Source organism: Aythya marila, assembly GCF_965140915.1.
Source record: "Aythya marila genome assembly, chromosome: 25".
NCBI classification, from domain to species: Eukaryota; Metazoa; Chordata; class Aves; order Anseriformes; family Anatidae; genus Aythya; species Aythya marila.
Genome location: NC_139066.1, coordinates 5,166,184 through 5,189,568, shown reverse-complemented (window position 1 = coordinate 5,189,568; position 23,385 = coordinate 5,166,184). Strand labels below are relative to the sequence as shown.

At 39.1% G+C, this 23,385-nt stretch overlaps 1 protein-coding gene across 1 annotated transcript; it reads right to left on the bottom strand.

The window, feature by feature from the left end:
• Positions 1 to 172: 172 nt before the first annotated feature.
• Positions 173 to 21,461, bottom strand: MPP3 (MAGUK p55 scaffold protein 3). Its single transcript, XM_082779118.1, has 19 exons — positions 21,353 to 21,461; positions 18,785 to 18,895; positions 17,699 to 17,817; positions 17,037 to 17,114; positions 16,515 to 16,595; positions 15,637 to 15,774; positions 14,586 to 14,667; positions 12,996 to 13,081; positions 11,392 to 11,466; positions 10,134 to 10,330; positions 9,242 to 9,306; positions 8,036 to 8,056; positions 7,047 to 7,088; positions 6,536 to 6,700; positions 5,807 to 5,887; positions 4,512 to 4,605; positions 3,623 to 3,731; positions 2,670 to 2,792; positions 173 to 2,039 (listed from the first exon to the last, which is right to left on the bottom strand). The coding sequence occupies exons 2-19, from the start codon at positions 18,807 to 18,809 to the stop codon at positions 1,857 to 1,859; spliced, it is 1,764 nt and encodes a 587-aa protein (XP_082635244.1). The 5' UTR covers positions 18,810 to 18,895; positions 21,353 to 21,461; the 3' UTR covers positions 173 to 1,856.
• Positions 21,462 to 23,385: the final 1,924 nt, after the last annotated feature.

The window sequence follows — 23,385 nt, the reverse complement described above, 5'->3', positions numbered from 1 at the left end:
TGCCTATTTGATACTTTCATAAATCTACTTAGTTTGAGATGCTGTTACTTAAATAGTTTTAAAATATTACACTCAGATTTTCACAGGATGAAGGCACATCTGTCACTAGATTTGTCAGTGTGCCTCTAATACGTCACATTATCTTTGGTGGCTGTGCTGGGCCAAGATTATAGCAACCTACTGGCAGAGCTGACAGGCCACCAGTGTGTGAAGGAATCCTTGTGCATTTGGCGAGAGGCCACAAATCTGGCAGCATATCTACTCTGACAAGCCAGAACAGATCTACCAGACTGTGAAAAGCACTATCCTTGCAGGATGATACACAGAAGTTGCCAGGGCGCACAGGTTTGGGGATGGATGCACAACTTTTCCAGGCTGGAGTTAACGTAGATTCAGTGACACTGGTATGTAAGAAATGTGTTTTTAATAAGCAATGGTGTTAGTTTTGCTGAATGCACTGGACCAAGAATAACATCATACTGTTAAGATTAAAAGAATAAGACTGGTGCACCAGAAGGTTTTGTTAAAGGGCATAGTACATAGGAAAGATCAGAACTCAAGAGGCAATAGAAAACAGGAACAAGTCTCAGCTAACACACCTGCACAAGACCCACACATTCATCAAATAATTAAAAGGTACAGGCACTTCCAGAATGATCTTGCTGTGTTTTCTTTGTCTTGCCCACCTAAAAAAAACTATACAGGTTTCATATTCACATTTCCTGCAATACCTGCAAAGCCCTCTAACAGTTAAGATTTCCTCTTAGGACTTGATGTTGACAACTACATGCTCTGGAAGCCTTTACCTGATTTCAAACAAAGGTATTCATAAGTGCTGGAAGAATAATTATTCAGTGCTGTAGCTCACCTGCTTGGTACTTCTGCCTCTTCCTTTTTGCAGCCTTTCAGAGCTGCTATGTTGCTGTCCATGTGGTACCCAAGTAGGTGGCATTTGCAAAGATACCTTGTAGAAAATAAGCTTCTTAAAGTCCTATTTTACATTGTTATGCAATTTTAATGTAGACTAAAGAAATGTCTCTGGTTTATGAGATCGATTAGTCACGCAGGTTTGTTTACAGGTTGCTTTACATTTGTCCTGTGTCATTAGGAAGAGACTGGGAAAAGTGGGCATAAGCCATGGACGAGCATACTAATTACTAACTCTGCAAGACAGCCAGAAGCACTGGGAAGTGTAGGCTGGGCTTAAAAAACACAAACAAACAAAACAACCCACAACAACAAAACCACCCCATTTCTCAGCTGCTAACACATATACAATTTACATAGCTGATCTAGGTTTTTTGCCTGACTGGAAAGGATTTGCAACCAGTGATCTTAAGTGCAAGGAAGTCTGCTGAACTTTTAAGTAACTGACAGGATATAAGCACTCTCCAAAGAATATTCCTCCCACCTACCTGAAGTAGTTTGTTCTGTAGGTAGATTTGTTCCTGGAAGAGTACCTTGTTCAGACGTACCTGGCCACACAAAGCATCACCGAAGACTGAAACTTCCAGCTGGTTAATGTCCTGGCCCTGCTTAAACGCTCTGGAAGCACGGGACCCTCTGTGAATTTTTACCTTACAAAATGCAGTATTTACAGTCTAAAAGTTACTCCAGTCCATTTTACTCATCTGTTTAGGCTGAGTACACACTTTTAAATGACAGCTGCTACTCAGGATTCCAATTCAAGGGGGCAGTGTCAGCTTTTGACTTTCATTTTTTTCCACAGTCTTTATGTATTACTTTCTAGATAGAATGGCAGTTTTGAACCAAATCTGACATATTTCCCTTCTCTAATCCATATATTTACAAGATACTTTTTATACAATTTTTTCCTTTAAATAGATGATAGCAAGCTATGACCTAACCCAGTTGACTGGCACCCAAAAGGAATCCTTGTTTAGCTTCTCTAACACAGTTTTAAGTTGATTACATGCACTCTGGACATCTTCTTTCACCAGTATAGTGTCAATCAAATGGCCATAGTGCTCTTCAATGAATGTTGCTGAATTAATTATTTCTTGCTGTTCTTCATCCTGCTGATCAACACAAAAAGATAAAACAAAGTTTTCAGTAAGCTTCTTTAATTAATTATCAACATTTTAAGTATACTAGCACACTAAATCAGTACTTTGAAAGAAACAAAACAAGAGCTGCTACCACTAGGAAAGGGTATGTAAAAATCTTACAACTGAGATTAAGGAGACGTATGCCACAGCTGGAATTTGGCAGGCTGTTTCAAAAATTCAAGACGTGTTAGGGAGGGGGAAGAAACATGTTACAAGAGGGAAGTAAGACACTAACACAACATTTTACAAAATTAGAAGTGCTGCCTAACCTAACATCTGGAAATTGTACTCTTCTAAAGCTGAAAAGCTGTTTATCTGAATTCAGTAGCATCTTCCAAGGCTGCACCCTTCACCAACATACACAGATCCACATGTAAGATGTGCTCTCATTAATTTGTGTGTTCTCATTACTTATATAGTCAAGTTTTAGGGGAGTCCAAAACCTCATTTTAAAGTTCCATCTGACAGGCTGGATGTCCACAGGACCTACTTAGTGCCTAACTATGACGCTCCCTGTAATGGAAAGGTGCTCTTCCATACAATAGAAATACTAGCCCAAATACCTCTTTCGTGTTTCAAAGGTAAAGTTAGAATACTTACGAAGGGCGTTGAGATTTCTTCTGACACTGGAGATTTTAGGACATTTTTTTTCTTTTCTGGAATGAGAGGCTTCACGAAGATAACATAAGGCTTAAATTCAGCAGTCCTCAAGTGTTTCACTGCCTGTGAACAGATATTTTTTGTCAATCCATATTGTATTTATTGCTGCATAGAATGCCAATGATCTGCTCAAGCTGGGATCAATGATTTCACTTGTACACACTATGATATTAAGTCCTGTGCAGTATACGTCTGACCACTATAACCTCTTGCTCTTCAAGAGAAAAATTAATGTCAGTGCCCTGTAAGGTATTACAAGCATATGTATGCTTCCTGGAGCACAGTCTAACTGCACACACACCCTGCTTTGATCTGCAATTTCCAAAACAAAGACATAGCCATAAACATTGAGAAAAGGACAAAAAATGGGTTTGACAGATAAGTTACTGTTTGTAACAAACACTTATTTTAAATCTGTAATTTATCTGAGATAACATTAGAAGTCTTTTCCTGACTTGTTGCACGATCTGCATCAAAATTTCAAAGAAAGATTAGCGTGCTATGCCTTAGTATGTATACTGGTTACAACTGTAGCAGTGTTTCAGTAGTAATAAGAAGGAACAAGAATGGAAAAAAAATAATCATCCATGCTGTAAACACAGACTGGGACTTCAGCAGGCTAGGACAGAAATGTGCACTTCTCGTACAGCAAGATAAAACCGCACAGTGAGCTGTATCATCTAGGCATCTAGTAACTGTACACAGTTCATTGCTTTCTGAAGAGCCCTATTCTGCTCAGCTAGCAGCCAGGCCACCTGTCAGAAATGCACGTTCCAAGATTATCATTGCTCTCTGCAGAGTGAGTAGCCACAAACAGTGAACAACATTCGTTACTTAGGCTGGCAGCCTAATAAGAAACATTTGCTTTCCTTAAAATAAACTGCAGAACTTACTTCGGGTACCACATCCACCAAACAAACCTTCTTTTTGGCCATCACAGACCGGATTGCCTCAAGACTTGTGCCATACAGGTTTTCTTTGTATTCTCCATGTTCCACAAATCTAAAAAGTTAAAAAAAATAATTAAATACTGTCCAGAAAGTATATTTAACTTTCATCATTTGACAGTTGTTTCCCAAAGTCACAGTAGTTAAATACATGGGAGGAGGGAAGTCTGGAAAAAAAACATTTCTTTTTCCAATTATTTTTTTTCCTTCTGGTTGCTTAGTAGCAAGTGTCTTCTTCACATGTCACTAATAGTGAATCAGCACTACTGACAGCAGGGGAAGAAGCTGCATTAATTCAGTTGACTGATGTTCAAGCCAAACAGAAGAAACTTGTTTCTCACATTAAACAGAGCAAGGCCAACAAGGATATGGACTTAGCTTCTTCTGGGATACTAGCCAAAATCTGCATTTCTAGGAAACATAATTCATCTTCCAGAAAGTCCTTTACATGCACAAATTTAGTCTACAATTCACTTTAAAGTGGAATTGCAAATAAAATTCCTCAATGCTATCTTTCACATTAAACAGAGGATAGAGTAGGACCAACTAATTATCTGTTACTTTCACTAGATTCAGTTCTGACCAATCATATAACTTACAATTCTAACTTTTGGTCTTCCTACCACTCCTTTGTTGTTTCTGAATTGTCTCTTACTAGATTTCTGGGTTCATACTAAGAGTCCAAACTGAGTAAAAACCTTTACTGGCAAGTGGAACCCTTCTCAAACAGCTTCTCCAAGTTTACATCTGATTTTGGTATTCGTATTACACGAAATGTAATTGAACATGTTTTAAAAATGTTGCTAATTATGTCAGTATTTTAAAATTAACTCACTTGTTTTGCTGCACATCTGTCTCAAATGATTGCTTAGAGACAAAATTGTATTCTACCCCCTCCTTCTCATGACTTTTCTTTGACCTGGTTGTATCTAGAATAGAGAGGAAGCAAAACATAGGAGACAAGTCAGATTTTCCTACCCATTTACACTCCTTGAATTTATATTAAGACCAGAACTGTAACATTATTAGTTTGTAGACCAAGAATGATACATTTAATAGAAAATCATTACAGGTAGATGACTTTTGATTTACCTTTATTATTTCATCTCTACCTTTCCCCGACGTTCTTCCCATTGAACTGTTTCCTTTAAGCCTTCCTGCTACAGCTCAGTTGATTCCGTGCTAATGCAGGAGAAGAGCAGCTTGATCTGTCAGCAGTAGGCTCAGAATGCTTCCTTTACTGTCAGCACTGTTCCCACACTTCTGTGAAACTTGCACAATTATGTACATCCCCTGCTTTTGACATTGTTTCATTTAATATTTGTTATTAATATAGGAGAAGCTTTGGTGATCATTCTAGAAATCTATACCTGGCATGGAAGTAATGTCTGGTCTTTTCTGTGTGCACGTTTAGATTCAAGTAAAAATTACTCACCTGATTGAACACCTGCCTAACAGTCCTTTATCAACAATGCCCTCAATGTCTTTTTTTTTTTTTTTTTTTAAATTTCAAAAGCATCTTGTTCCTCTATCACTGCAACTGGCTCGTATGAACAGACTAGATACAGTAATCAACAATTCAAAACCTTGTAAAAGTTTTGACTTTTTTTTCCCCTGTACATATTAATTGCTGTTTTTTGCTCTCTTTAAATGTAGTTTATTACATTTTGAAGAAAAAGCATCCTCTTTTAAACAAATATACTGAATACTGCATTGTTTTGGCTGAATCTTAAGATATTAGCTTTTCCACATAAGTTCTTTTTTTGCAGCTCACAATCTTATTTTTAGCTTCTGTATTTAATTTCTCTCTCTCTCTTTTTTATTTTTTTATTTTTTAATGTGCCTTGAGAAAAATGCAATCTATTCATTTGGAAAAACACAGTTAAAAAAACAACTGAGTTGACAAAATTCCAGACTGCATATGCATCGAGTTATATAATCATCTACTCAGCTATTAAAGGCAAGCATGGTTTATTACAATGAGAAAATAATTTCAACTACTTATGAAATATGCATATAATCAACATTTGAAATACAAATTACCATTCATCAATGCAACTAGTGCTACACTATTAAACAGAATTTATGGGATAAAGCAGCAACACACAAATGTCAGTAAATTTGACTCACGTGGAACTGCAACACCATACTCCTGTGGGTTCTCTGACACAACCTTCTGCTTGAGCTCATTTAATTTGGCCCCCAAGCAACCTAATAAAATAGAAATGACTTACAGATTTTTGTGGGGAATGAAATACTGTTAAAAAAAATAAATAAATCTGTTTTACACAAACAATCTAATACAGGAGAGTTCTTGAAGAAACTTGTCCATGAAACACCTCATGACCTGCCACATTTTACTTTGAAGAATATTATCAGGAACAAATCGAATCCATGACAGCTTTTGGACAAACATTTGTCAGGCGGTAAATCAGAAAATCTTTAATACTAGCAGTCAGTGTTGTATGATACGCTTGATTTTCTCCAAAAAACTGGCTAAGCAAAAAGCTGTTAAGCACACTGAATTAGAATTACATGCAAAATTTTGATAGGTAATTCTGTCCAACATCCAGCTTTTCATTATTGTTCTGACAGCATAAGCTTGCATGTTTGAGAAGCAGACCCCGACACTGAAAGTGAATCAAGCAAATTACACAGTCCTGTGTCATTATTTCTTGAAGGATTTGGTGTTTTTGTTTGCTTTTGTGTTTTAAAGGATTGTCACTTAAGAGACGATAACAAATGCTGACCAAGAATAGGTATCTTAAAAAATAGATAAAAAATTAAAATCTCTTGGAGTGGGCGTAAAAATGGGAAGAAGGAAGTATATTAAAAATTTGAACCAATTCTGTATCTTACCAATCAAAACAACCAGCCTCCGTTGATCACCAGGCTGCTGCTGATATTTTGTGACTTCTTCATACGTTAGGAACTCTGTTGCATCTGCCTGATCTGCTTGCTTTGTGTCATTCAGATTGTTCTCCTTCTCTTTACGACTTAATCTAAAGCTCCTGCGTAAACCAGCTGTAGAGGAAAAAACATAAGAAACACTAAAACCATGTCTTCATTTATCTAAACTTCCTGTTCAGTTAGTAGCTACAGTCTTTGAATATGAGTTAGTCTCATAGTTTGTTTTTTTTTAAAGATCAAATCACTGCACGTATGCTAATCTAATCCATGACAAATCTGTTTATCAGGTAGAAAACCAAGCACCTTCACACAAAAATAATCTAGTTTATGAAATGTTTATGTATGTAGATTTTTTTATTATTATTATTATTTTTGAAAAATATATTTTTAAATATTTTTTCTTTTTAATTGTTTGGGTTTTTTTCTTACAGGGAAAAGGAAGGGAATTTTGGTTTCTCACCTATGTAATGTCCATTGAAATATCCTTCACAGTCACAGTCCTCTGCAACAAAAGAAGGTGGGGAGGGCACAGGGAAGAGGAGGGAGAAAGAAGAGGAAGGAGATAGCTTAAACAGTGCCTTCTGTATGCATCTGGCTGGTTGGTGAGGAAAGGAAAATTTTTATATCCAGCATTATATGCGTATACTGTTTTCTAACACAAATATGAATCACACACACACAGAAGTATTTGCCTTACCTAGTATTTTCTATTAAAAACAACAACAACAACCTCTATGTCAATATTGCACAATACTATTGTATGTCTCGGTATTTATGGTCTCCAGAATTTATACCCTTCAGCTTTTATGTTTGATCAGTGCTGCTGTTGAAAAGTGTATTTTTCAGACTAAGTAAAACAAGAAGACTCCACAAACACAGCTCTATTTTAATGAACGGATTTATAAATGGATACGATTACATTGCCTCTTCTGACTTTTTCAAAGATATTTGGACTTGAAGAAGGGTAATCAGAGATGACCAAAATAACTTCTCTAAATGTCTTCATTTTGATTAAGTTAAATTATCACTGTTGAGTTATTCTTTACTAAAATGGCAATGACACCATGCTTTTTATCAGACACATGCCAACACAAAATAATAATAATATGATGATGCATATTTAGGTTAAAAAAAATAAAATAATAATGCCTCCCAACTACTACCTACTACCTCCAAGGCCCCTGAATTATGAAAAATGAAAGCATGATCCTTAGCTGCAAAACACTATACTGAAATCCTAAGATCAATACTGAGTGCTTATAATTCCCAAATGAGAACAACCAGCTTTGGATTACCTAAGCCAATCCAAGTTAAATTAGTTTAAGTAATATATAAGGAAGAAACTGCTGTAGGAATAAGCTATGTCTACTACTCCCTTTGCTTGGGGTCTTACCAAACCTTTTAGATTTGTTTACATTCAGAGAGAAAATGAGTTAGGAGAGTACCCACCTTTATCAGAAGACTGATCATCTGCAGTTAGCATGAAAGACAGAGTCGATATGATTACAGACTGACAAATAATTGTGTAGAATTAGAGAGCATGCTAAGGAAGGTTCTTTAGGTCTGATTTGCTTATCAGGCTTTTATATCTCAAAAAAAACCCACGCAGTAATATATCCTTACCAACTGATCAAAGACCTTTATGCTAAAATTTAGTAGTAAAAAAATAATTTAGTATTAAAACCATTTGTCTGCTTAATTGTCTCAAAAACGTCTGCCTAAGTAACAATCCCCATTACATGCCTCCTAACATTGAATGTAATGGAAACTAATACTGAAAAGCTTCAATCGAATGAATAATGCAATGTTATAATTAGGTTGAGCATCTTCACTCAGCATCATAGCATAAGAGTATTTCTTCATGAGATACACCAGCATCATGGGGCAGAAGCTGGCTTCTGTCATTGAAGAGGGATGCTTTCCAGATTCCTAGTCTACATGAGGGTGGCACTCCTAGCACAGTTGGGCTTCTCATGGCTCTCCCACACATCAGTAATAGCTGGGCTGAAGTACCTTAGGAGCAAAAGTAACGTTGTATTCTGGGATAATAGAATGCTTCCTGCCTTTCATCACTATCAATTTCATCACAAGTGGCAGGTTTTGTGTGAATAATTCACTGACAGAGGCTTCAGAGCTGTAAACAAGAACCCTTTTAAAGCCTAAGACCATCTCTGTAACGCTAAGAAACGGACCAGTAAAGCTGAACTCTTCCTGTAGCCTGAAATGCAGATGGTATTGACAGCTCAAATGGCTTTTATCCTCCTTAAAGCCCCAGTTTGTTTTCCTATGAGCTCAGTCATTTCATGTACTAACATATGAATTTGAAGAAGTGTGCACTGGGTTATTTTTGCAGCTTTCAAGTTTCAAACTGTGGAAAGATGTGAACACTAACAAATTTTACAGCACCTAAAAAAAACATTTACAGACTCGTGTTCTAGAGCAGAAAGAGACAGTCAGCCATGACCATTTTTTAAAACACTAGGCACCCGCAGCACTGAATAAAGCTCAAAGCTAAATCCTCCCATGTGGCAGCTTATATCCATGCAAATCAATCAGTGACAGATTACACAAAACATGTTGAAAAGCATCATTATTGAAATCAGAAAAAATTACTGCTAAGTCAGCATCAACTAAGACATCGCTTAAGGAACTTACATAATGGCTTCTTCACAATTTTGGGATTCTGCTGAGTGCCTATAGTTCTTCTGTACGTCAGTCGTCTAAATAGAAAATAATCACAATTTAGCCATTTATGTTCAGAATTATAGAGTTTATACATTATACGTATAGCACTGAAAATAAAGAACAAAATGGCACTTCTCCTTGGAAAAAAAAAACATCTCTGATTCAACATGCACAGTCCAGAGAAGATACAAGCAGCAATTTGGAGTAAGAATCACATAATAAAACCAGAGGCCAAAATCAGATTCCTTCTTAAATCTGTAAATCCCATACTACTGTAAATATAAGACATTGGGTATATTACTGCTTTACAAGTTACATGTATCCTGCTGTGAAAACAGAGAAAGCTTCTAGCTGCAGATACCTGGGTCTAAGCTAAAGACACTCTTAGGAGCCAGATGAAACACCAGATACATTTTTTTATTTTTTTTTTAATAAAAACAAACAAACAAACAACTATTTAATGCATTTAATGCATTAAATTCAGAACTGTTAGAATAAATCAGTATTTCCTCATACTATGGAAGCACAAGTTTGCAAAATACAATGTCTCTATTAGGCAAGAAGCTCAAGAGACTGATATTCCACATTTCATTTCTAATATGTTTCGCAAGTGCTTCTGTCATGCTACAAAGCATAAGCCAGTTACAAACTATCCCCCAAAAGCTAGAAGTTTATTATATAATTGGAGAAGATGGAGCCTTCTAGCACTTTCCTCTAAGCATCTGCTATTCTCCCTAGAATGATCCTGCCCTTCATTTCCTGTGAACAAAAGCAACATAAAAATGTGGGACACCATATGGTTAGTTAAAGAAAAATAAGGAAAAAAAAAAAAAAAAAAAGCTTGTAATGTTCACTGACAGACCTTTCTTGGAACTGTTTTGAGGGGATCAAGCCTGCTCTGAGGTTGGTGTCTCCAACACGCTTTGCTTGCCACCATGTAGGATCATCTTGGCTTACAACTTCCAGGATGTGTCGTCTCTTAAACGGCAGACCAGCCTCTTGGCAGGGAATGGCTCTGTCTTCTTTGGGATTATAGCAGAAAAGGGCCCTCATAAACACCTTCAAAAGAAAGTAACATATCCTTTCTTCTTGTCCTATTTGGAATTTCAAACTACTGTTAGAAGGCACTCTCCTAACACATCCTTAACTAGGAAACTATACGCTCTCAATCTCTCCTTTATGCCTTGGGCTACTCAAAAATATTGAATCCCAGCAAGTTGCTCCTGTATTTTGACTTACTTGCCTATGCAGAAAAATAAACTAACTTTCAAGCATCTATCCAGTCATTATGTATTGGCACCGTGGAACATGAGACTCAAGAGTCAAAGTCCCAAGTAAGCACATTTCACAGTCTACATAAGTACAAAACACAACAAGCAAGGAAAAATTAAGGGGAGAGAGAAAACAGTAAAGAGGGATTCAAGGCAAAGTAGCCTTATTATAAAGGCTGTCTTTAGAACGATCCCTTAACGCATCAAAATCTACTATTCATCTTTTGATTTGCATCTTGCCACTACTTAACACATCAAAGCAGAACCACTTTTACAAGTAATTTGAGGCACTTCAAGGAAAAATTCATCAACTGAGAGCAGGGAAGCAGCAACAGAGGTTGACAGAGGAATCCTGGAAGGGATGAGTTGAACAGTTCATCATTGCTGATCAAGGAGGCCAAATGAAGCACTCAGAGAGGTGTGCTGAAGTTTGCCATGACCTAACGTGGTCAGATGATGAATGCAGCTCTGCTCATGGGTAGATCTGTTTTAACTCAAGTAGGTGGCAAAATGCCCAGAGATAACGGACAGATAAGAGTGGATGTGGTAAGAGAAGACTGGCATGAACACTGGCTTTAATTACATGAACCAAACCAAGAGGGTAGATTTCAGAAACGCTACGAATGAGCATGTGCCAAGATAAAGAAGACAGAAGTCATCTAAGTAATTATACTGAATAAGATGGCACTATCTTTTACGTCAAGAAAGTGCCCTACTATCTTTTTAGTTAGATTATGGGTCTAATTCTGTGCTGCCCCTCACTGAATCAGCAGGAATCTTAGAAAATACTGGCATCCCTGTAAATGCAAGTATGAAAACTGTGCTTCAGTATTCCACCAAGTTACATACCTTGCTGTCTTTTAGACGATCTTCTTCTTTAACGGCTGGAATTATTTTTAATGTTATTGATCCCTGAGACTGAGCCTGAGAAAAAGAGATTTTTATTTTTTATGTGTTTTTTAAAACATTGAAAGCACAATAAGGACACAATGCAAACCATTCAATTTCCAATTTAGGAGTAAGTGCCTTTCTATTCTTCTCAGAACTTTAACAGGCAAAGCTAACCTACTATTTAACTTCATTATAGAGGCTATCATGATGTTCCATGAATCTTCCAAAACAGCGTCTTCCCTATTGGAGACACTCATCGACAGTAACTCCTTAGCTAGAACATAATAAGACGTGCATTAAAATTCCCTCATTTCCTTTTAGCAACCAAATTAATTTCTGGATTACAGTTCATATGTCATGAAAAACTTCTGTGGCTTAAAGTTTGATACAAACTTAAGTTTTTGCAGCCTAAATATTTTTGACATACACCATTTAAAAATATTTTTGTTTTCACAGATAGCAGCTCTTCTTGCTAACTGCTCAGGGTGCAAATACAGACATCTACATTCATTCTAAGCATCTTTGCTAACAAATTTCACTTATTTGCTACAGTAAATTTAAAAGTGCTTCTAGGTGCTTGGAAATTTACAATAGGTTTATCTAATCTATTTTTAGATACATTCCTTTGCATGAGATGAACTGTGTCCCATAGAAGCCTGTTGTTCTGTACAGATTAAAAAGCTATACAATCAGCTTGGATAAATATTTGTGGTTCTTCCTCAGAAATAAACCATGAAAAGGAAACAATTACATTGCAGGCATTTAAAACATGACAGATGAATACCATCCCAGGGCCCCCACAAATAAACTTTATACATTATTGCAAAGGATGGGTTTGATTTCCCCCTCCTGATTTAAAAGGGGTCATTCTCCTTATTCAGTATAATTTTGATCAAAATTAAAATCAGGTGATGGAACCGTTGCCAAATACTTCTGTCTCTGAGGGCTGTTTTTCTTCTTAATGCGTCACTAACCCCACTTGACACCAAGACAAGGGGGAACCAAGCCACAAGAGGGGAGTCAGAGACGAGTAAGAGCTATGACACTTTCTGCAACACAACAGGCTGACCACAGATGTGGAGGTTTAGAAAGAGCTATCAATATTTGTGGGTTAGAGAAGCTTGAAGCACGAATTTGGCAATGCCTCAAGAAATCTGGTAATACAGAACAGACTGGCAGCTGTAACGGACACGCAGCTGACTTCCTTCTGGTTCCCAACATACCATATTATGAATAAACTGCTTCTGTATTAGGAACACACTTTTAATTTGCAATTTGCTTGTCATAAACAAAGCATGAAGGGGACTTTCTTGACAATGCAACATGTAACTTTATATTTGTATCTTACTTGGTACCGATTCAGTTCCATGGAAGTTTCTGAAGTCAAAAGAAGAGGACTAAATAATCCACGGTGAGAAGAACAACTCTTATTGCAAAGACAAGCAGGGATTCCATCTTTTAGCTCTATACATACAGCTTAAACTCATGGTTATATCTCATCAGCTATTGTATTTACTAGATCACCCAACAGAAAAGATCTTGAAACAAAAATCAGTGCAGACCAAAATCTGACTTATTTCTTCTGGTCGTTTGTGAAGCACAGCAATACCATTGACTTCTCTCAGTTCATCTCCAACATGGACAAGACCTGAAAAGACAAGTAAATTAAAGTAAGTCTACAGACCGGAAAGCACCACTCCTCTGATGTCTGACCTATGTCAATAGCACATAACTCCCTTTCTTTTCCCCCTCAGCTTGGTGGATTTCCTACTACAGCCAAGCGTTTCTGTTGGCAATGTGCTCTTCATCCACATGGCTTTTTTTTTTTGACGCACCACAGTCACATATGAGACCAATGTGGAGTCAGAGCACATGTGGTGAGATACTTTGGAAAAGTCACTGTCTTTATATTTGGATTAGCATTAAGAATGCAAAACCGGAACAGTTTCCTAAGAACGATCACATTCTGTAAGGTCAGGAGACAAGCTGCTGACTATAAAGGCAGGAATAACATGGCTGTCAACTGACAAATCAACACCACATGCTCCCTGAAAGACTGTTGGAGGTTTTTTTTTTTAAAAACAAAACAAAACAGCACCACAACAAAAAACACAAGCCATGAAAAGGCCCTTATGAGTTTTAGGTTTGTTTACTCAGGTAAGTAAGAAATATTGCATTTGTATGCAGTCTAACTACTACTTAGTGACTTATAAGACTTTGTCGGTAAAGCAAACAGAAAACAACTCACGATACATTGAAAACGCCAAGCATACCAAGATGTAAAAATAAAAAAAGTAAAAAAAAAAATAAAAAATCTCTTTTCCTCCCTTTCTTCTAAGGCTTAAACCTACCTCTCCCATCTCTGTTGGCATTTTTCCTAGTGCCTCTTTTAGACAAAAATGTATCTAATTAAAATAATAGATTACTGATGAAATATGGAAATGCTAAGCACACGCTCTAGTCATTTTGCATTACATTTATCAGATTATGCTAATATGAGAAATGGTAACAGTCAAGAAAAAACTGTAATTAGCTAATATTTTTTCATCACAGTAATTCATTAATTCAGGGATTGTATTACCTGTATATTAGAGAAGTGCATGAGGCTTGGATTCTATGAATCACATATAAGGCCAATTCAGTTTAATTTAATAAAGTCTGGATGAGCACCTTCTAGAAAACAAAAGGTCAAACTTTGCATGAATTAACCCTGTAGAATCTGAAAGCATGCTGAAGCCTGTGCAAGGAAGCCTCTCCTGCCATCAGACACCTGAAATTCAGTTGTCAGGTGAGCTTACCACATAGGCTCCCCTTAGAGTCAATGGGAAAGAAAGGCAATTCCAGCAGTGGAAACCCATTCCAACATTGTTGGGATGATTCATTCTCCAGCAATGTCCATCTCTCTCCACTGACTACACAGAGAGCCCACATAGTAGTTCAGACTTGACCTCTAACAGTTGCCTATGAAGAGTTAGGCAAGTTGTATCTTTTTAACAAAATAGTCTACATATATTTAAATAAACACCATTTGATTTAGCTAGAAGTTACTGCTCTAGCTATGTGTATATAGTGCATGTGTGTGTGCATGATTCTAGGAATTTTAAAACAGTTTATAAATGCTATTTTAAATCCCCCTTTCTTCAGAAATTTACCACTGCGATCAGCTGCACCACCTCTCATGATCCTTGCTACAATCACAGCCCCTGTATGCTCATCTCTTCTGATGGTAGCTCCCTGAAATAAAACATAACCCCCCCCAAAAAAAGAAACCATCATAAGAAATTTCCTTAGGATACACTAAGCAACAAAATAACGTGTAAGCTAGTACGTCTTCTAAATTGGAATTCATTTCCACTATAGTTTTTGTCTTCCTCCTTGACAATTTTCACCACTATTCAATTTTTGCTAGTGCCCATCTCAAATGATTGCAGGAAGATGTGTGCACCCTCTTTTTCTGACCACTATGCTCAGTGTTTATCACACACCTACACATTATAGTCATGATCAGTCACTCAAGTGTGCAAAGCAATACCTTGCAATGAGCTTTCTCTATGTGTCTTCTGAATCTTTATACAGTAGAGCCAGCCCTTTTAAGCATAAAAGGGAGGAAAACCAAGTATTAGGTGTTTTTTTTTTTCCATGTGTTTGTTTTCCTTCCGAGCTCTGCTGGCAATATAAAACTTTAATCAGGAATCAAGTCCCTGCTTTCTTCTACTACCTACTGTCATGTACAGTTTCAAAAAGCACTTTAGCAGATCTCTTCCCCAGTGCAATTATTTTTTCTTAGGAAATTAATTCTTCCACTTCCAATTGTATAAATTAATATTATATCAATATACGGTTTACATATAGCCATCAAATATACTCCTACCGTACATCACTGACATTCATGTAAATGAAGGTATTCGTTTTACATTAGCTACAAAAATAAAATAATTAATATGTATAATAAGCATAATTACTTTAACATATACTGCTTCTTCAGAGGTCATACTCCCCGCAAAGTTAAGGTATGAACACATATCTATAAAGTATCTCATGCAAGATGTGAAGGTGTGTTTACCAAAGTTTTCTTCTCATGCTATCTTACTAGCTTCAGCACACTAATTTTTTTCAGATTCTTTCACCTACCTCCTCTGTACTTACAATAACTCTTTTGCACTACAGAATTGTATGACTAGACACAGATTATCTTAAACATACCAAGGGTTCTTTATTTTTCACTAGCCGAACAATTTTCACTGATTCTTCATCAAAATCATCATCAAAGTTATCGGGAAGAGGTGGAAGGACTGGGTCAAAGTTCTTTTGTGCTACAGTGTCATGTACTACAAGCATTGCCTGTTTAAAGAAAGTCAGAAACAGTAATGTAATGGAGTATCACAGCTTTCCAGTTATGTTTCAGACATTACAGCAAACTGAAAAATAAAAAAAATAAAACATACAAAAAAACCCACACCCCAAAAAGCTATCTTTAGGAAAATCCTACACAGAACTCCTGTAGCATAAATAAGTGATTTCTTATTGGTCTTCTGGCTACAATGTTGAAAAGGCCTGTATTTAGTGTTAAACTCTGCTCTTTATACATTAATAAAAAGAAGTAAGAAGCTAATCTACTGTCAAAGCACTAATATACATGGTGGAAGAACACAGGGTGTTTCCTTTCCCTTCTCCTGGACTTTCAAAGACAGGAACTCACAGACTGACCCATGCTTTTCAGTCATATCTGTCAGTTACTCTTTTCATTTAGTCTACACACCTTTGCACTTGTCTCATTGTGTCTATACACTTCAGAAAAAGAGGGAAGTCAGAGACTCTCTTAACAGTGATTATCTTATCCACCATGTAAATTATATGGTGGCATATGTCAATCCGTAAAGTAAGTCCAGGCATTAATACTGTGTCTTCTCAATCCCCTTCACTTTCTAAAGCCTGTTGCAGGAAATCACAGTGGAACAGAACTAGTTTGTAGGAGGCTTTTGATTTCTCTTACAGACTCCCCAAAGTAACTCTTCCTGTACAGAATACTGTTGGGAGTTATGCGAAAGAATTTGACTAAGGTCTGCGGTGTATTTTTTTACCCTGAGATGTGGTGTTGACAACAGCTGAAGCAGCTCTTTTTCTTCATTATTCACTGGTGCAGTCTGCAATTCTTCTATTACCTTTAAAATAAAAATGAGCAACTTGAAAATAAAAGGTGTCCGTAATTCTAGACACTCGATACAGAATTCACTAGTGGTATGTGAAACAACACTCTTGTGTTTATGCTGTGATAAAGCAGTTTAACACTGTTTCTATAACCAGGCAGCATTATCTGCATGCATCACACAATAGAAGTCTCCCTGTACCCCTACAAAGCCTGGATACCAAAATGCACCCTGGAGTCCCAGTCCTTACAAACAAACAAACAAGAGAGAAACAATGGAAGCATTCTTGCACTAGACTGATTGCTTAGGAGGATAGAGAAGGGGCAGGGAGGAGGAAGGTAGAAGGAGGGGAAGCAGGAGAGAGGAGAAATACAGAGCACAATTGCTTTCATTTGTTAGAAGAGAAGGCTTAAAGAAGAAAGGGGGAAAAAAAGAAAAACAAGAATTTTTACTCACATCTTCAACTAATCCCGCTGCACTATGTAAAACAGGAGTTGGACTCTGTCTTTCATAATGACGGAGTTTTTCATGAATCTAAAAAAGATTATTCGAGTATATTACCACAGAGAGATACAAAACTTCCTAAATATACATGGAATATTTTACGTATAACTTTTCTGAGACTAGCATCAGAAAAATATTCTCTCTTGAGGTCATTTTTTTGTCTAGGAGTTTTTGAGTCTTCTTTTTGCTAATCTTAGTTTCACAGACCAAAAGATCTGTTAGGACTTCAGCAGCATAAGAGAAAAATGAAGGCATTTCACACGGCTTTTTAGCTATTGCAAAAATGCACGTGCAGTGCCCAATCACATCAAGTAACCTATAAAATGCTCTCAATCCAACTATCAACTAAACCTTAAGAATGGCACTTCCAATCTGATTCCAATTACACAAATCAACATGACCACCCACCACCAGGCTGAAATGGTTTTGTCTGAACAAAATTTCTCAATTTTCATTGAATGTTCTCCATGTTTGTGCTCAAATAAATATGTGCTCTGGTCAGAACAGAGTTCTATGCCATAAGAAGTTAGCTTTGCCAACGCAAATGGTTGATAAATTGAGGGAACAGAGAATAAATAAACCTGTAAGGAAAATGTAAATTGGTAAATTTTTACCTTCATCAGGTAGCTGAGACTCTTTTCACTGAAGACGTCCTTAAGGAATCCCATTTCCTCTTTATGATTTGAATCAGGTCTTAGCTGAGATGTCAAAAGAGCCAAAGTTTCATGTAAACCTAGGTTTAAATTCAAGACAGAATAGAACTTTTGTAAATGGCACGTCTCACAGGATCTTCCATTACAAACTTAAGTGTCAACTACATTTACTTGGGTACCATCTTGGTTATTATTAAGTTTGCACATAGATTAGTGCTTAACCTCCACTCATTTTTAGTGCTTCCTTCTTAAGCAGTAAATACAGCTTGAGACACAACATATACTAAGGCAAAAAAATACTACAACCATGCACTTTTTAAAAGTTATTACAATTGAAGTTTTCCCCTTTAAGTCATTTCCCTTTGTTCCTGTAACAGCTGGCCCTCTAACAAACTTTGAGTTATTACAGCATCACAGCAGACTCACAAGGTGACTGAGCCACCTCCTTTGTTGCACAGCCACCAGCTCTGCTTCCCAAGGAACTTTATTTACAAGTGTTACCCTGCCATTTCTACTTCTGAGGCAACTTTTAGGAAGTCAGGTCTGACCAGAGAAGAAAAGGCCTGGTGCTGAGCTGAAAGCAAAGCTTGTGGCTAGTTTTCTAAGTGCTTAAACCGTCAATATCCCAATCTTGCAGTGTACAGAGGCAGACAAATATTAGTTTTTTCCTGGTGGACCATGGCTGAATAAAAAAAATTAAATAACAGGTGGCACAGCAAGCAGCAGAGGTGTAAGGGCTGATATTTAACAAGCATGCATAGGAGCCTGTGTTATACAGAGGTTTGTCCATAGGAGCCTGGTTACTAGCATACGCTCATTCAGGGATTCAAGAATTCTTATGAAACCAGGTATTTCCTGAAATCTTAATAACTTTATTCAATTCCACCTTTTATACTCGACTGTCTTTGTATATTCTTTCATGTAACTCCCATGAAATCTAGCTGAGCCATCTTAATGTTATTTTATTTAACTGCAACATGAATTCATTTCCTGCACCTACACCGAGTTTTCAGTCACCAGTCTCTTGAAAGCATGCAGATTAGTTACCTGAGTCTTCCGAAAGCACTGGCATGGCTTTGTTCTTAGTCTTAGACACAAACGTTCAACTTAAATCAAGACGATTGTTTCTTCTTTCTGGACTGCAATTCAGAGGCACTCCTGAAATGAGTAAAGATAAAATCTAAGCTTGAGCACATGAGAAAAATGAAAATCATGTAAAAATAGCAAATTCCTAGTACAACTTTTAAGCATTTGGTTTAACATGAATCAGGCAGAGTCCTTCGGTTATTCTTCTACATACGCAATAACACACAAGAATGTAAGATCTGTGTTATATAATAACTTTACAATATCTTGGATAGAGTTAATGCTGAAGAGAACAGATGCTTCCCTATTCTAGTCTCAAGTTTTAGAAGGCCTAAGTAATTCTCTCAAAAAGAAAAGAAAAAGCACAGTACAGAATGGATGGCTAAAAGCACCAATGAACACCGTATGCCCAGGAATAGACAGAGCATGCAGGAAGATGCCATCATGAGAAGATGTTCTGGCATTCCAATGCAGACCGTGCTATGATTAGATGCAACTCATTAAAGCCAGCGGGAGTGTCACTCCATCAGCCTTGGTCATGGGTACTAAGGATGCTGCAACAAATAAGGCTGACTCCTTTGCACCAAAAATTCCATTAGATGCTTTTATTGTGGATTTCTCTTGAGAGCAAATGACTCCAGAAATATTTCATTTCAAACTGCAAAATTGAATCTACACTTATAATCAATAGTCCAGGATAGAACATTTTGTGTCCTCCCTGGCATTTAAAATCTTGTTTGTGCTCACAAAATTATTCAAACTCTTGCTTGCAGAAAAAGAAACAGCCATAACAGCATACACACAAAAAGAAAGAGAGGTACTTCACTCTTTACTGAACGCAATAAAGGATGTATATTGTGCTTTTATGTGTGTTCTCTAACTGGTGAGCTCACAGGCAGCTGAAATTTTGTTCTGATTTATGGATCATACCCCACTGTAGAACACAGGCTGAAAATTCATTTAATTAACTTTCAAGACTATTCGTATTACATATTGCTTTGAAGAAATATGCAAATTCCATCCTCTACTTGCCACTTCATGCCAGAAGAAATGTATAGGACACACAATTCATTCAACCCATCCCTCTGGTACATTTACTACTCCATTTAATTTGACACATATTTGAAATATTCTCTGATTATCAAGAGAGCTTTAATTGCCCACTCTGTGAGAATGCGTGCTTCCTGCAGACAAACTCACTTAGCACCAAAACCAAAGTAAATCAGGTTATTTTCCAGACTCTTAGCCAAACAGCATCCTACCCGGCAATATGGAAAATATATGTTTTAAGATCTCAAAAACCTGGCACAAAACTCAAGAGCACTAGGCTTAGATGAGCTAAGCACAGCAGTCAAAATGGTGGCTTCCTGTAGAGGCCTTTCCCATGCTCTGTAAAATCCATGTTAAGACTCAGTTGCTTGGACTAAACACTCAGAAGACTGAAAAGTATTTCACGTTCAATAATTCATCGCTGCCATCCTCCTGTCAATACTCAGTGCTGGCTTCAAGGCACTAAATTCAGCCACGGGCATGTGACTTTTGAAAGGGGGGCTCAAAATCATTTATCTACCCTTTCAGCCATACGGTATGAAAGGGATATGTGAACAGATTCATCTAAAACTCTACAGCACAATTCATTTTGTGTGTGTGTCCTTGCCCAGATGTTTGAGCCACCTCCCTTGCCCAGGAAGAGGCCTGTTGATATGTGGGAAGGGCTAAACACATGGATGCTGTTCATGGGGTCAGAGATTAAACAGAGATGTGATATACTTCGTCATGCCCCCATTACCTCAGAAAATAGACCTACTGCAGTTCACAGCCTACATAAATCGTCTGTAACCCAGATATATTGGTCAAAGCCTTCATAAGGCTTCCATAACCCAGATATACCACAGCAGTAAAAGCCCATTTCCGAAAGCAGGGACACTTTAACATCTTCCCAGAAACTACCCTATTGATGAGGAGGCCAGGAAAGGCACCTGCACACCGAGAAGCTCATAGGTGATGGCTACGATGTGGATTTTTTCTTCTCCTTGCCTTTGTGCCCACCGAGTGTCAGGGGCTGACCGAGCCAGCCTTTCAGCTGCCACTTCGCCCACCTCAGCACTAGCAGAGGGACTGCTCCGACGGCTGAGAGAAGCAGGGAACCCTCACAGGGGCTTTTCCACAGCGGCTCAGCGATAACCCGAGGGCAGGCAGGCGGCTCGGCTGCCCCGGCACCGCTCCCCGGAGCTCCCGGGCACGGAGCGAGGCAGCTCCCGCACACCCACGGCGGGGGTTTGAGGCGGTGCAGCTCCAGAACCGCTTCACCGGCCACGAAGCCGAAGCTCTGCGAAGGGCTCTGGGACCCCGTCTCCGCCTCCCGCGAGCCCTCTCCCTCAGGCGGAGCTCGCCCGAGGAACCCCGGCGGCTCCGTGCAGCGGAGGCCGCGTCAGAGCCCGGCCCGGCCCCAAAATGGCGCCGCCCCGCTCCCCTCAGCGGGCACCGAGCGGCGCTCCGGGAGCGGTGCTGCCGCCGGCCGACCGTTACCTGCGGCTGCGGGCCCGAGCCCGGGCCCGGAGCGGTGCTGGCTGCCTGCCCGCCCCGGCGGAGCGGTTCCCCCGGTGCCCGCCTCCCTGCAGCCCGCTGCGAGCCTCGCTCATGCGCCCCTAGAGCCGGTTACGCGCCGCCTCCCGCCCTCATTCCCTCCCCCGAGCTGCCCCGGGGCTGGGCGGGCGACAACGGCGGAGTCCGGGGTGGTTGTGAGGTGGCGGCGTGCCCGGGGGGGATCTCCTCAAGATCTCCCGGTGGGTCCGGGCCGGAGCTGCTCCCCTGCCCGGTGTCCCACAGGTTCCAGAGCCGCCCTTTCCCAAAGCATCCCCAGGGAGCGATGGCACCGAGATGCCACCTCGGCCCCCGGCCAGCCCCTGTCACATGTGGCAGCTGGGGTGTTGGGAGGCTTGGAGGAGCCGGCGGTGGCTTTCTGGATTGTTTCTTCACGGGGGGAGGTTAATGTGGAATTGGAGCACACATGAAAATACTTCAGGATAAATTGGGGGATGTTTGGTGGCCAGGCATCAAGGGAGCAGCCAGATTGTTCTTTCAATGGAAACACAAGCCCTCCTGTTTTGAAAGGCCAGCATGTTAGCAATGGATATTCAAGCCCCAGTACACATCCTTTGGAAAATAGAACAGAATAGGTCACTTCCAATTGAACTACAACGATGATCAAGTCCAAGTACCAGAGCACCTCAGGGCTACCCAAAAGTTCAAGTATATGAATGAGGGCATTGTCCAAACATCTCTCAAACACTGACAAGCATGGGGCATCAACCAGCTCTCTAGACAGCCTATTCCAGTGTTTGACAACATTCATCGTAAAGAAATGTTTCCTCATGTCCATCCTAAGCCTTCCCTGGTGCAGCTTTGTGCTGTCCCCATGAATACCACCGTTGGTTCACAGGGAGCCCAAGTTGGCATCTCCCTCTCTGTTTCCCCTCAGGAAGCTGCTGAGAGCAACGAGGTCACCTCTCAGCCTCCTTTTCCCCAGATTATATTATCCCAAGACACAACTCTGCATGTCACTGCTAGTCTTGTATTTTGTCTACAAATTCCATCCATCCTGGCACTAAGCAATATGAGTTTGTCCGGAAAGACCCAGGCTTCTGCCTTCTACCTGGCGTTATGAAGAGCATCTATTAGAGCTGAAGGTCAGGATGGATCCCCACGTATGGGGAACGTGTATGGTTGCACATGCATGTACAACCTGGGAAGGGGGAACAGAAGAGGGAAAGCAGAGGAATGTGCTGCCCTGATGGGCATACCCAGTATCGTGTGCTTGAACAAAAGAGCATCAGGTTGGCCCATGACTGAAGATGGTATCTACAGGCAAGCAGTATGGGTTTTCTGCTAATTAACCTCAAACACACCCTGAGGTACTCTTTGCACAGTAATCTTGCTGTTTTGGAACGCAGCCTCACCACTGTGTGTAGCAGTAACACTGCTACCTGTAGTGGTAAACAGAGAGTCATAATGAGCTTATTACTATTTGGATAGGCTAACAAGTGCCAGATTTGTACAGCGCAAGCAGACAGTTTGCTGAATGGTGCATTTCCCTGGCAAGTTGAAGATTTATCTTCAAGGGAATTGAAACCGTACTCTTCTACCCTGGGTGAACACTTGAAACACAGCACCCATTTCATCTTCAAAAGCCTGAAAGTATCCAGACCTGGCAGTGACCGAGGCAGGAATTTTTAAAGACCTAAGTTTCAACTTTGGTACTTGTGGCCTTTCATGAACGTAACCCAAAATCTCTAAACTCCATCTACTTAAGCTGAGCCTAGTTAAGATGGGATTTGTGCCACTAACAGCAGATAAATATTGTCCCTTTCCCATATACTTGTATTCCTATTTTCAATGTAGCGCACAAAGAATGAGGAAAAGTAAAAGAATGGATGAGAACGAAGTGTTAAATACACAATATCTTAAGAATCATTAAACCAGTAAGGCTGACATGTTTAGTTCTTTCAGATTATTCTGGAAACGATACCATTAAAAATTAACAGTATTATTAAAAATTTAAA

Coding starts and splice junctions, on each gene's coding strand:
- MPP3 (XM_082779118.1), bottom strand. CDS start 18,809: ATGCCAGTGCTTTCGGAAGACTCAG. Junction 6,701..7,046: donor TTTCAATGGACATTACATAG/GTGAGAAACCAA, acceptor TTTCCTCTACAG/CTGGTTTACGCAGGAGCTTT. Junction 2,040..2,669: donor AAGAAATCTCAACGCCCTTC/GTAAGTATTCTA, acceptor TGTGTTGATCAG/CAGGATGAAGAACAGCAAGA.